Source organism: Dermacentor variabilis, chromosome 5 (genome assembly GCF_050947875.1).
Source record: "Dermacentor variabilis isolate Ectoservices chromosome 5, ASM5094787v1, whole genome shotgun sequence".
Taxonomy (NCBI): Eukaryota; Metazoa; Arthropoda; class Arachnida; order Ixodida; family Ixodidae; genus Dermacentor; species Dermacentor variabilis.
The window spans coordinates 64662047-64675852 of NC_134572.1; the positions used below are offsets into that span (position 1 = coordinate 64662047).

The 13806-nt window shown below is 47.5% G+C and overlaps 1 protein-coding gene across 1 annotated transcript in view; it reads left to right on the top strand.

Moving 5' to 3' along the window:
• Positions 1-13806, top strand: part of LOC142582703 (uncharacterized) — a 17422-nt gene continuing 3616 nt past the window's right edge. Inside the window, exons 1-3 of the mRNA XM_075692663.1 lie at positions 1-174; positions 6211-6467; positions 8349-8457. Of these exons, the coding sequence (XP_075548778.1) occupies positions 6227-6467; positions 8349-8437 (330 nt within the window). The 5' untranslated portion in view covers positions 1-174; positions 6211-6226 and the 3' untranslated portion in view covers positions 8438-8457. The remainder of the gene's footprint in view (positions 175-6210; positions 6468-8348; positions 8458-13806) is intronic.

The window sequence follows — 13806 nt, forward strand, 5'->3', positions numbered from 1 at the left end:
GGGGAGACACAAGGCATCGACAGCTAGGTCCAATGAAGCGTGGGGACTCATCTTCTGCAAGCGAGCGTACACGTATAAAAGGGACGCGCATCCGACATGCGTTCCAGATTCGATCTGAGCGTGTGCTATTGTTGTCGCGATAGGCAAGCAAGCAGAGACCACTCCCCACACCAGGTGAGTTGCCGTGCTCTTCCTACGTAGTGGATGATCGCCGTACATTTACGAGCCACATTAGGCCGTTCCCTGGGTGCTTGCCCAGGCGTCGAAAAAAGAGCCCTCTTTTACGTTTTTCTCGTTTACGTGTCGTCGCCGAAATGCGAACAATATTGAACTGGGAACTCGCGGGAGAAATTTTAAGGTGACGCGCTAAATGTCGAACAGAGTACTACTTTCTGCTATAGACTGGTAGATTAAAAAAGAAGAGCCAATGTCTTATGTGAGCAGATGCATGCAAGGTATGCCTGAAAGGGTATAAAAAAAAAAAGCAAACATCACTTACAGCGCGTATACATATACAGGGGGACCAAAGAGAACGACGAAGACAAGCGCTGCGACAGGCGGCGACGTTTCGTCGATATTTCTGCACCAAATCGTGACGCAATACATTACAGTAACGTGCGTGTTAGTCTGGACTAGTTAATTGATTATACGGGGTGATCATTCTTAAATTTCCCGGAATATTCAAAAATCGCCTGTCGCAGTTGGCATTATCTTTGTTTTTGAACTGGAACTTGTCGGCTACAATTTGCAAATTGCAATACGTACCGTAATGTAATCAAATTAGAAGTTAATTAGCGATTTTTAACTACTTGAATATGTATTTCGATTTCTCGTGTAAGTAATGTCCACTTCTCTGAATAATCCGGCTATAGGACTAAAATTACGTTATCTAACGACAGGCGAAATCTGAACATTCCAGAATACATAAAAATGGTCACCTCGTATATTGTTAAAGAATAGACAATTGTATCGCGTTCGAAAATAAATGAAAACTTAGTCTGGCAACTTTCATGGGTCATTACTATTAGTGAACAAAAACGGAACAAACAAGCGGCAATTCCTTGCAAATCCATGCTGTCCCGATGTACTCATATATAGGGGGATTCATTTATATATATTTCGGTAATAAACGCCCTTGTTTCATTCGGAAAAATTCAGCAGGAGTATTCAATGAGGAACCAACCACTTCAGACTAATTCACTGTTAAGTTTCTTCAAGATATACGCACTCTGCGTGGAAAATACTGGGCACTCGCGGCCTTCTTGGTAAATACCAACGCCACTAAGTTCTGCGAACTCTAATCATGATTGGTCCAGCACCTTGCGTTAAATAATCGAATATCGTGAAAAGTTTTTATAAGATTGCGCGGGCATATATGCATGCTACCATTCATACAGGCATATGTACCGACCATTAGCGGCATTAGCGAGAAGGGCCACAGAACGACACACTTCGCCATGGGAGATATGCATATCTTGAGGCGTGATTTCACTTAATTTAGTGCGAGAACGGGTAAATAAACGGAGACATCCAGATAGGACAAGGATTAGTAGGAAAGAATGCCTGCGAAGAACCACGAAGGCTGAGAACTGCAATCATGTTCCATGAACTCTTGAGAAAAGAACGAGTTCAGCAAAAATTCGCAGTTCCGCCCGAAAGGCGAAGCACCGATTGCGATAGCAAATTAGTAGATAGCTGTACAAAGTAAGAACAGTAGTTTTATCGGCTGCATAAACTTTTAAACATTCGCTTGCTAACTAAATTAACAATGATGGAATGTGTAAGCGTGACTCAACGAGGACGTAGGAAGAAACAGAAACACAGAGACAGCGTTGTCATTATGTGTCTCTTTTCTACGTCCTTGTTCAGTCACGCTTACACATTCTATCATGGATTCAAACCAACTAGCCCGCCAACGTGTTTTAACTAAATTAACCAGCACGGTGTCAAGTACGCACAGGTAAACATGAACACATCTCGCTCGATGAGCGCGGAAACTCGCTATCAGAATTCTGGAGTGAGGATTCGCGGTAGCTGCTTGGCGAATTGACCTTCATGCATCTCTCGCTTCAACGTGAACGAAACGTCGAAAGCACAGCGCATACGAATATACCGGCACTACGCGCACTCTGCAAACATCGCAGATCGCTTTGAAGATGAGGCCCGCGCGGGCGCGCACTTTGGCCATAGAGAAACATACTGCTTTGGCCACGTCGCAGATCACTTTCAAGGCACACAAGCGCCGGCAACGCGTCCGCGATTCGCGTGGCCAACGCTGTAGTAGACGCCGCGGTTGTCTCCACTCTGTACGGAGCAGCGGGCGAGGAGGATATCGAGGCACCCTAGCCAAAGCCACCCAGGTGGCTTTGCCCTAGCAGCCGCCGGAGAAGAACGCTCCTGCCTGACCCCCCGCCTCGCGCGCTACCGGAGAGGGCACGCACCCGCGCCGCGTTCCTCGCTCGCGCACGCGAGGTTGAACCGCGTTCGCCAGCTCACCCTCACACGCTTTCACTCATACGGAACCTCACGGCGACGCCGACGGCAGAAATGCGCCTGGACTGTCCGTATAGTTGCTATCGCAATAAAACATGACATTATACCATTGACTGACTGCACAAATAAACAGAAACCACACCAGTAAACATGGGCACGACTTGTGCAAGAAAAGCGCAGAAAAAGCTATGCTATCGGCGTTGCAAGTGAATTGACTCCGGGTTGCCATTGTTCTCGCTTTTGTCCGATATTTGTGTTAGGTACAGATTTATTGATGGACGTATCGATGAAATAAGAAGTGGAGTTGCGCGTTATTGAAAAGCTAACGCTTATATATACATACATATATATATATATATATATATATATATATATATATACAAACGCACACAAACTAAGGCCGGACCACGGCTGAAACGTTGAAAGTAAATAAACGTTTCGCACGTTCGTCCGTTCATTTCGAATGCTTATAAGCCACTCGATCCGCAGAAATATGCTATATATCAATTTTTCTGTCACCGTCGCCTCTGCTTCGAAGAAGCACTGCAAGCGTTACGAATGTACTGCATCTAGATGCGCAATACTGAAAATAGAGTCAAACATAAAACAAGCACCTATTCTTCGAAAGGAGTTTTCAGCACTCCCTTTGTTTCCAGACTACAACAAAAAGTTTGCAACTTTTGGGGTTTATTTTGTCACCGAAACAATAGTCCTCATCTCTTTTGCGTGTCTTATCTTTAACGCTGCGTGCCAGTATAGCTCCAGGTCATGAACGGTATGCCCGTTACCAGTGTGACATAGCATTCTTGACAGGAAAGTAACAATTGCTGTTTTCAAGAAAGTAAACACAAGCAAGACAGGTGACGATTGTCGTTTGGGGACAAGGTGCATCTCCGAAGGGCAACCTTTTTAGGCTGTAGAAGCACAACGCACTGAAAATGTATTGGAACATGGAACAGACAGCTATTCACAAAGCGGACTTTCCTGCATTTCCCTTGTTTTCAGAATGCACGTGCAGGCATAAGGATTTGGACGTCCGGATTTCTGATGCGCTTTCCGTTTTTTTTTTTTTTTTTACACGCAAGACACAAAAATACGCTCTTTTAGTCGGCAGAGACAACGTCAGTAAGGAAAATAATTCAATTCTGATGTTTTACGCTCCAAAACCACTAAGACAAAGCGGACGTGTGCATTAAATACGTTGGCATAGAGGACGGAGAAGCAAGGCATTATTACAGACCGAGCACAGCATCGAGCAAAGCTTGCCTCTGAAGCTAAGCATTCGCTCGATACCGAGACCGCACGACGGCTCCGGCGCAACTCGAGCGTCCATATAAGTGCTATCGCAGTAAAACCTCTAGGTGGTCAAAATTACTCCGGAACCCCCTCCCTCGATCACACCGATACACGTGCCTCTCATATGCCTAATACTTAGTATATCCCGCTGAAGTGGAACTTGGAACGTATACACAGTTAACGTCATCAGGTGAGGGAGCGCGAGCGTGAAAATGGACGCGCGCAGATTGTCCCTCTATGTCAGGACATCGCCTGCTCTGGTTTGGCTTACGGCGCCCAATAACAACACCACGCAGCAGCCCTCCTGGAGATTTCTGTAAGAACTCTCAAAACGAGGGCACTTTTTATTGTCAAAATAATAATCTTGGGCAAACTGAAAGCACAGAATCGTTTACTGACGCTATCGCTTTACCGAATATGTACAGTGAGCGCCACTGCGCGCGGACGCCGCGATGGAGTCTCCCGAACCGGCGTCTTGCGTGAAACAGAATGAAGCCTCAATGCAGCGATCGCACGGGTTCGCAGCGACCGACTGCGCGTCTGCATGCATGTCCGCGCACAGTGTTTTGCTTTCGCTGCGAGCGCGTTTTCGCACCGTGCCGCGAGTTTTAGGCCGCATAATATGAGCGTTTGACAGTATACACAAGCAACCATTGTTGCGTGGACGTTATCAGAGCTCTTCAAAAATAATTTCGTGCCGTCGCGACGATTCAATCTTTTTTTTTTATTTTCTTCTAAATTCTTATATGTTTTCAATATCGTTATTTCTCATGTTGCGCCACATTGTATGTTTATCGGTCTTATCAGCGTGCGATTTCCCAATGCTTCTTTTTCGTAATCCAGTACATTAATTCGCAACACAAACATGACCGTGTGCCATGCCTTTACTTAATGTGCTTCTTACCGCTCCCTTTCCATTCCAGTGAACTTGCCAGAGTCTAGCATCAACAAGCTCATAGATCAAATAAAGCCGCATCACACTAGCCGGGCAGCGGGCGCGGGTGAGCGTCTCAGTGCGCGTTTTCTGCCACTCACCGAACATCGCAGTCCTGGCACCGTATACCAGAAATCTTCCTCGCGTCTGTGCTTGCTGCATACCCGAATTGTAGCCGATGGCTGTCTGCCGGTTATTAGTTTCGCGAGCCAAGCTTCACGCGGCTCCTCGTGCTGCGGCTACGTGTGAATAAGGCTGACACCGGGCTCCGTTGCGTGCGTCCGGCACTGCGGCACCGAGCAGTAGCGTGCCATGCTTCACGCCTCCAAAGGCAGCCACTACCTATTACAGTACTTTCAAATGTTGTCAAGCAGACACCCAAGGTGGTAAAGCTCCACCACTTAATCAGAACCGCAGCGCAGCTGGTATTTAAACTTTAGTTTTCAGCTCGCTTCGGCGCTTCCGAAGCAGTCGACGCAGCCACTGTGTCCACGTGATCCCTCATGCCTCGTCACGCCGACGGTGGCGCCAGCTTTTCCAGTGGTGGAGCTCGCCCCCAATAGCCTACACCGCCACATTATGGTGAATTGGGGTATACTTTTTCTCAGTTTGCTACCTTGTAAAGCCAGAACAAACACACACTCTAAGAAAATATGCGCCTTTTGGGCCTTGTATATTGTCTAAGAAATTATCGTAATATCTTTCGCATGCCTTTCCTTTCTTTAACGCTTCGCGCCTGGTGCTTTCAGATCTCGAACGGCATGTGCGTACACGCGTGACACAGCATTCTTGACAGTAAAGGAGCGAGCGCGAAGGTTTAAAGAAAGGAAGCACAAGCAAGCCAGATTATTATTGTTTGGGGAGAAATAATACACGCGTACAAAATTGTTTTTTTTTAAGGTATGCGTTACCTGATACAATTAACGTAAAAGACAGGAAGACCAATCCTGGGCGTCTCCATGTCTCAGGACCAATGGCGTAAGCAAGGGGGGGGGGGGGGGGGGTCTACCGGGTTCAGGCCCTCCAACCTCGAAATTTTTCTGGCCGGCGCCCTGCTCCCTTTTATACTTGGCACGCCGCCTATGAATAAAGGCGCGTATCCTTTCAACACCCGTCTTAGACACGATGTACAGGATGGTACACGTCTTCACGCAGACCAAGGGCTTGCTCAAGGTAATACTGAACAAGGGTCTGGATCCGAGCTAGTTGGATACGGCAGGCCAAGCGCACAATGACATGGACGGCGAAAAGAAGAAAAACAAGGCGCTTTTAGGCAATAGTTTTATTATGCACCAAGCATGGGAAACTTAACGGCTAATCATCAAACCTCAGTCCCCCACCCCAACCCCGAAATGCAGCTTAGCCCCCCCCCCCCGCCCCCTCCCTAAAACAAAAAAAAATAATATCCTGGCTACGCGCTTGCTCAGGACGTACCGGATCCACTGAGTGTACGACACTGTGTGCACGTCACTCTCTCGCGTGCGCAGGCTTGGGGCATCCAGCATGGTCTCTCACGGGCACGGAAGGTCCTGCGCGCTCGTTTTGCTGCTGACGCTGCTCTCCGCAGTGCTCGTCACTGAAGTTCGCGCCAGGAGCGCGCTTCAGCGCCAAGACCAGCCAGGCGGCGGCTTGATCGACACTCGCTTCTGGCAGGGAGTCCTCAACAAAACGCTGGAGGGCAATGTGGAGCAGGCCTTCAACTTGGTCTTCGGCCGAATGTCCGACGACATCTCTGGCGCCATGAGTAAGCATTCGGGACAGGCCTCTCGCGTAAAAGAAAAGTGTCCCTTGTGCATATGATATATGCAATAGATTTCATGTGAATTTCACTGCGCATATTCTGCCAAGACATGCAAGAGCGAATCGGTGAGTGGGCGATTTCGGCCCGAATGGAATTCACAATGTTTACTTTTGTCCAGCTCGGCATGGGGGACAAAAACTGACTACATGCATGCGGCGTGCACACCAGGGAAAAATGTGTGTCCCGTGGCTGGCATACAACGGTCAAAAATGCGCGTTGTTTCGAACAGCCTTGTTAACCGCGCGCGTTATCTATGTAAGACGTAGCAGCCGCGATGGTCTTGTTCGGAAAAACCTGTTATTGCGTTATATTTTGCTATATACCGAACAGGAAAAAAAAAATAAGAAGGAGGAAGGAAGTCGAAACTTTCATGCCATATGCACTTCTTCAACACGAGCTGCAATTCAACTAAAATAGACAGACATACGCGCAGCCACTCGTACGTGTACATGCATTTCAACCAGACCATGAATCTTATTATCAGCCTGTTCTATGTCCACGGCAGCACGAAAGCCTCTTCCTGCGACTTCCAGTTACCCCTTTCGATCCTGCGCCAACCGATTCCAACTAGCACCTGCGAATTTCCCAATTTCGTCGCACCACCTAGTCTTCAGCCATTCTGTATACTGCGCTTCCCTTCTCTTGGTACCCATTCCGTAACCCTAATGGTCCAATGGTTATCTAACCTGCGCATTACATGAGCTGCCCTGCGACATTTTTTTTTCTCTTAATGTCAATTAGAATATCAGCTGTACCCGTTTGATTTCTGATCCAGACCACTCTCTTTCTGTCTTTCAAGGTTATGCCTAGCATTCTTCGTTCCATCGCTCTTTGTGGGGTCCTTAACTTGTTCTCAAGGTTCTTTGTCAGTCTCCAAGTCTCTGCCCCATATTTCAGCACCGGTAAAATTCACTGATTATACACTTTCCTTTTCAATGATAATGGTAAGCTTCCAGTCAGGAGCTGACAATGTCTGCCGTATGCGATCCAACCCATTTTTATTCTTCTATAAATTTCCTTCTCATGATCAGCGTTCGCTGTGACTAATTGACCTAGGTAAACGTACTCATTCACTGACTCTAGAGGCTGACTGGCGATCCTGAACACCTGTTCCCTTGCCCGGTCATTCGTCATTATCTTTGTCTTCTGCATATTAATATTCAACCCCACTCTCACACTCTCTCTGTTAAGGACATCAATAATTTGTTGTAACTCGTCCCCAGTGTTGCTGAATAGAACAATGTTATCGGCAAACCGAAGGTTGCTGAGGTATTCGCCGTCGATCCTTACTCCTAAGCCTTCCCTGTTTAATTGAATATTTCTTCCAAGCACGCAGTGAATAGCATTGGAGAGATTGTGTCTCCTTGTCTGACCCGTTTATTTATAGGTAACTTCCTACTTTTCTTGCAATTGCGCCTAAATAAGCAGAATTTTTTTTTCGGAGATGGAATGGGCACAGCGAGCAGGCTTTACGCCATATATTGTAGAACAAAATTAATGGGAATTCCGCGGCGTGCACGCATCGTGTTTGTAGTTTTGGATACGAGGCTGAAAGTGAATTGTCATGACGTTATTCGGGCAAACTGCTTCATTTAAAAGCAATGGTCACTAAACGCGGGCCGAAAGCACGAGATAAGCTTAAAGGGGTTCTGAAATATGCAGCGAAATAATAATAAAATGACTTCGCTAATAAATGACGTCTTCCAGGAATCACTTGCTGCAAAACTACGCGCAACCATCTTGCTTGTTCGTTTGTGGGGGGCCAAAAGTACTTAGCTGTACGTAGGCTTATGTTGGCACGTAACCGTGGCGCTATTTCCACAGATCGGTTCACCAGTTTCCTCGACGGCGTCAGGCGAAACGTCACGTCGGTGATACAGGATGGCGTGAGGACAAGGCCCACAGCTACCTGAGCGATCGTGCCACCGATGAGGTACGTAGGAAAACGCACCCTGCTGATGTTAAAATGTCCACAAGCTCAAATAAAAAAAAAAGCCATAATCGGCAAATGGGTTCATCATCAGCAGTAGCTCTCTGTTTTGATTACAGTGCAAGACAACGGCCCGCCTCCAAGACATTTATTTACCATTACGCTTACCCTGAGTCAACACTACCTTACACAATCGCCAACACAACACCCCATAAGCCTGAAAGCATCCATATATCACCACGTCATCATTAAGAATCCACACTGCTCAGCTTCGACACCGCAGCTCCGACTCAGACGAGCAGGTCTAGGCCACCAGAGCCGCTGGGACTCCGGCCGACTAACCGCCGTTGCGTACACCCGCAACTGAAGAAACCGCCAGCCAGTGGTTTCAAATAAAAGTTTGGTCCATCCATTCACTACGAATCAGGGCGTTCTTTTTTTTTTCTTTTTGAATACTAGAGTCACTACATTGGACACAGTATGTTGTATTCAAACAAGCGACTTAAGCGTGATCAGTAGTGAATGACTGTGGCGTGATCTAACCATACTGCAAGAACCAGCGTCTTGAAGAGTTTCCCAGCGTGAAGCCAGTGCGTTTTCCAACATTGAATTGCACAGTAGGCACGAAGTTCGCCGGGTTTCAATGAGGCAGCGGTAAACCCGCTAGGGGCACGCTGGGTCGTCCTGGAACAAGCACTAGATTTATGGATGGATGGATGGATGGATAAAACTTTATTGAATCTATTTGAATGTGGTTGGGCTCCTAGACGTCCGGGAGCCCCCTGGCCGACATCTCTAGGCAAGCGCGGTCCACCAGCCAGAGCTGGTCATCCGAGCAAGTGGCCCGAAGAGCGGCCTCCCACGAGGAAAAGGAAGGGTTGGGAATAGGCTCTACCGCCATGGGCGTGGGGCAGCTCCACAGACAGTGGAAAAGATCTGCCCGGGGCGCTCGGCAGGTGGTACATTGTGGATTATGGAGACCAGGGTGAAATAAATGTGCCAGATAGGGAGAAATAAATGCTTTGGTCTGGATCTGGCGCCAGATTGAACTCTGATGAGCGGTAAGGGAATGGTGAGGGGGAGGTAAATCTCGTCTGCCATCCCTGTAATACGTGGTAATCTGGTGGTAGGTGCAGATCCCCTCTCCTGGCTTTTCCATGGGGTTGGGTGAGTGGTCGTCCAGGGTCCGGAGGGAAAGACCTTGGACATGCGCATTAACGCGCTCGTTCCCGGGGACACGCTCATGCCCAGGTACCCACGTGATAGTCACCTGGTGGGGAAGCGAAGGAATGTTTTGCAAAATGTGTGTGACTGTCTTAGGTGCTACGCCTTGAAGGAAGTAACGGTATGCACTTTGGGAATCGGTGCAGATTTCTGTAATGGCAGAATCCCCAGCCGCATGCGCCATTGCTAGGGCTAATGCGACCCCCTCAGCCACATCGGTGCGCGCTGTTTTAATCGAGGCAGAGATGTTAATGCGTCCGTCCTCCGTCATGGCAGCGGCCGTGGCCGTTCCTCTGAGCGGACCGACCGCGGCGTCGACATAAAGGACGTCTTCGCGATCTTGGTAACGTCGGGTGTAGTAATCAGCCCGCGCCTTTTGTCTACCCGGATAGCGGTGCGAATTCATGTTTCGTGGCAACGGTTTGAGTTGCATGTTAGCTGTGAGTCTTACAGGAATGGGGAACCACGGCTCTTCCATCGGGATCGTGCCGCTTGGCTCACACCCCAGAGTTCGGAGTAGGTTTCGCCCAGTGGGTGTTCGGGTGAGGCGTAGAAGCTGATTACTCCTCTGTGCCTCTATGATTTCCTGGACGGTATTATAGAGACCAGTCTGTAGGAGGCGGGTAGTGCTAGCGCGCATCGGCAGCCTCAGTGCGGTCTTAACCGCCCGTCTGATTAGACGATTAGCCTGATCCATTTGTTTCTGAGTGAGGTGATGATACGGGAGGTGGTAGGCAAGGCGGCTGACCACTAAAGCTTCAATCATTTGCATGGTGTCCTTTTCAGACAGGCCGTGATTGCGTGACGCAATCCGGCGAACCAGTCCTGAGATTTGTTTTATTTGTTTATCGAGGAGGTTCAGTGTAAAACCCGCATCTAGGTTAGATTGGATGTGAAGACCAAGGATCCTGATTCTATGTACCTTAGGCACTTGTTGACCGTGTATGAACAGATGTATGCCTGGGTCGCCTTTGTGGGGTTTAATAGTGAGCAATTCGGACTTTTCTGGCGAGCAGAAGAGCCCCATTATGCGAACATGCCGTTCGATAACGTTGATAGCTGTTTGTAGGACATCTTGGGCCTCCCCAATAGAGCCTTGTGACACCCATAGAGTCATATCATCAGCATACAAAGCGTGGTGCAATTTAGTGATACCTGCGAGCTCTCTGGCGAGTGGGGCCATGGCTACGTTAAATAATAGTGGTGATAGGACTGCTCCCTGGGGTGTGCCCCTGTTTGGAAGGGCAAAGGCGGCCGATGTGAGTGGACCTAATCTAATCTCAGCAGTACGATTTTCCAAAAAAGCTTTGACATAGTGCCAGATCCTACGGCCGCAACCTGTGGTGGCAAGGGTCCTGAGGATATGGTCGTGTCCTACATTGTCAAAGGCCTTTTGTATGTCTAATGCTAGGATGGCTCTGGTGCGGGCTGTCCGTCGTTTGGGATTTAATAAGGTCTCTTTAATATGCAAGAGGACATCCTGCGCCGATAGGTTGGGGCGGAAGCCAAACTGAGTGTTGGGGAAGAAATGCTTAGCTTCTAAGTGCGGTTGTAGTCGCCGGACAATCACATGCTCAAAAAGTTTGCCTACACAACTCGTGAGAGAGATAGGTCGTAAATTCTGAAGCAGTAACGATTTATTCTGTTTCGGAATAAGATTAATCTGGGCGTGTTTCCAATCGCCAGGCAGTGTGCCCTTTCGCCAGTGTTCGTTAAAGAGATCCGTGAGCTCCTGCAAAGATATGTCATCTAAATTTCGGAGGACTTTGTACGTTTATGGTTTTACTGCCGGGACGCTGCGTGGGGTGCTGCATAGCAATAAGTTTCAGACCAAGTTTGGTCTAAATACACTCTTAAAAGAGTTTGCACGTTTTGAGGATTAACTTGGCCTACAACGATAATCCGTCATATCTGCCTTGTTTGCGTTTCCTTTCTTGAAAAATGTTCGCTCGCTACTTTCTTGCCGAGAATGCTATGTCACGCCGATAACGCGCGTGCCGTTCGTGACCTGAAAGTACTGGGCTCGCAGCCTTAAACAAGGGAAATGCGGGCGAGATAACGATTATTGTTGTGGGACAACATAAACCCCAAAGGGCAAAAAACGTTTTTAAGAGTGTAGTGTGTTTATAAACACCTGCATAAAAGCACCACTCGCCATGTCACTGGAAAGCATATAACATACCTTACGTTTATACTTATCTGGGTAAAAATAGGGCGCATTTTTATCACACAAGGTTCTGTTCACACCTACCACGACTCAGGAAACTACCACAGGTCAAGCATAGCCGCTGATATCTCGGGGGCCACTGGTTTTAGCTCGGGCCCAACTCGGACGCGGCCTATTCAATTACATGTAAAACGCAAAAACGCTTTTCTGAGATAACCCCTGTACCGATTTCAATTAAATGTGTTGCATTTTAGAGAGACAGTTAAATTCTAGTGACTGTTGGGAGCGGAATTTCGATTTAGTGCTTGAATTTTGTCAAAAACATTTTCGAAAAAAATAGAAGCAGGAAGTTTACAAATTAATAGCTCTGCATCAAGAACAGATATATCGGTTCTGTCAACGGCATCCATTAAATCATTCAAAGCGGACAAATTCAATATGTCAATTTATATCTTACATAAATTCATCACGTTGTGTACGAGGATTCTGCAAAAGCTGTATTTAAATATTAATCAATTTTCTTAGATTCATGTGCAACATATAACAATTTTGTCCGCTTTAGATATTGTTACGGAAAGATGAATGAAGAGAGGGAGGAAGAAGAAGATCGCGAGACGGCTGGCTGCTGCGTGTTGTTACTAGTCAGCCATTTTTAACCCCATTAACTATGTTGTATATACATTGTAAACACAGTCTTATACTCCCAACATACCCGTAACAATATACTATTAGATGCAATTCACCGAATTGTGGTATCATTTTTCATTGCTGAGTTACAGAGCTGTATACTTGATAGTTTCGTTTCCTGAAAATTTTCGATTTTCGCCAATTTAAAAAAAAAATTTGACGACCTAAATCGAAAATTCGAAACCAACAGTCACTAGATTTTATATTTTTCTTTTAAATGCAACAAATCTCGCCAATTTCGGTGCACTGGTTGCCGAAAAAGAATTCTTTTACATGTATTTAGACAGGAGCACGCAAGCTAAAGCTTCCTCTTAGAAACTACACGTACGCTTGCCGGCGCGCGACCGCTCGGGCCAACGCCCCAACGCGCGCCCAGATGGTGCGGGGCAGATCACACGCGTCGAAGCGCGGCGCGAGCACAGATATCTCCTCCAGACAACGGTGCTCTGCTGGCTGCCTCACAGAAATACGAAACGATGTCTACTAAGGCGAAAATCGCGAGCCAAGTGGGCGCAATGTGGGCGCGCGTCTTGTACGTTGAAGTCGCCATTCCTCGCGAGGTGCGGTAAAAGCAAGGTGCGCGCGGGATCGAGCTTTCGCGCTCCAGCAAGCGCATGCGCAGTTTTCAAGACCCGCTTGGGTGTAAAAGCGCACGTGTTGAAATCTGTGTGGAGTGGTTACTTAAATGGACTATAACAGTAAATGCGATGCGTAGAGTCGCAACGGCTCCGTACCAGTCACAATTGTATAATGTGACACAACGTTTATGCGCTGCAACGTTCGCCATCTAAGCGGAAATGCAAACTGCAGTTCATGAGAACGCACACTGCGAGATGTCGACGCAGTGATATGTCACGAGGACGAAGGTGATGTTCGTCGGGGGAAGAATGGCGAGGACAGTGTGTGCCGAGATGAGTACGGGTTCAAAAGACAAAGGGATAAAGTTGACTATGTTATTTTTTGTGTAGTTTATATTATTTTTTTGTCTATATGATTTTTTGTATTCGGCAAAGAAGCAGCAGCATGCATCAGGAGCTATAGTCAGGAAACTCCAGGAGGATTCGCTAAGAAAAAATGCGCCCTGCGATCCGAGTGGAGGTCGCTGCGCATGCTCACTAGAAAGGCCGATAACTTCGCTGGAGTCACACAGTCTCCGGCTATGCTCCGATAAAACGCTCGGCGTCATAGCCATGCTGCCTCTCCACGTAAAAGTTGGCGAAGAGAGAGAGAGAGAGAGAGAAACAGCCCCTTATAACTTTGCAAAAAGCGAATCC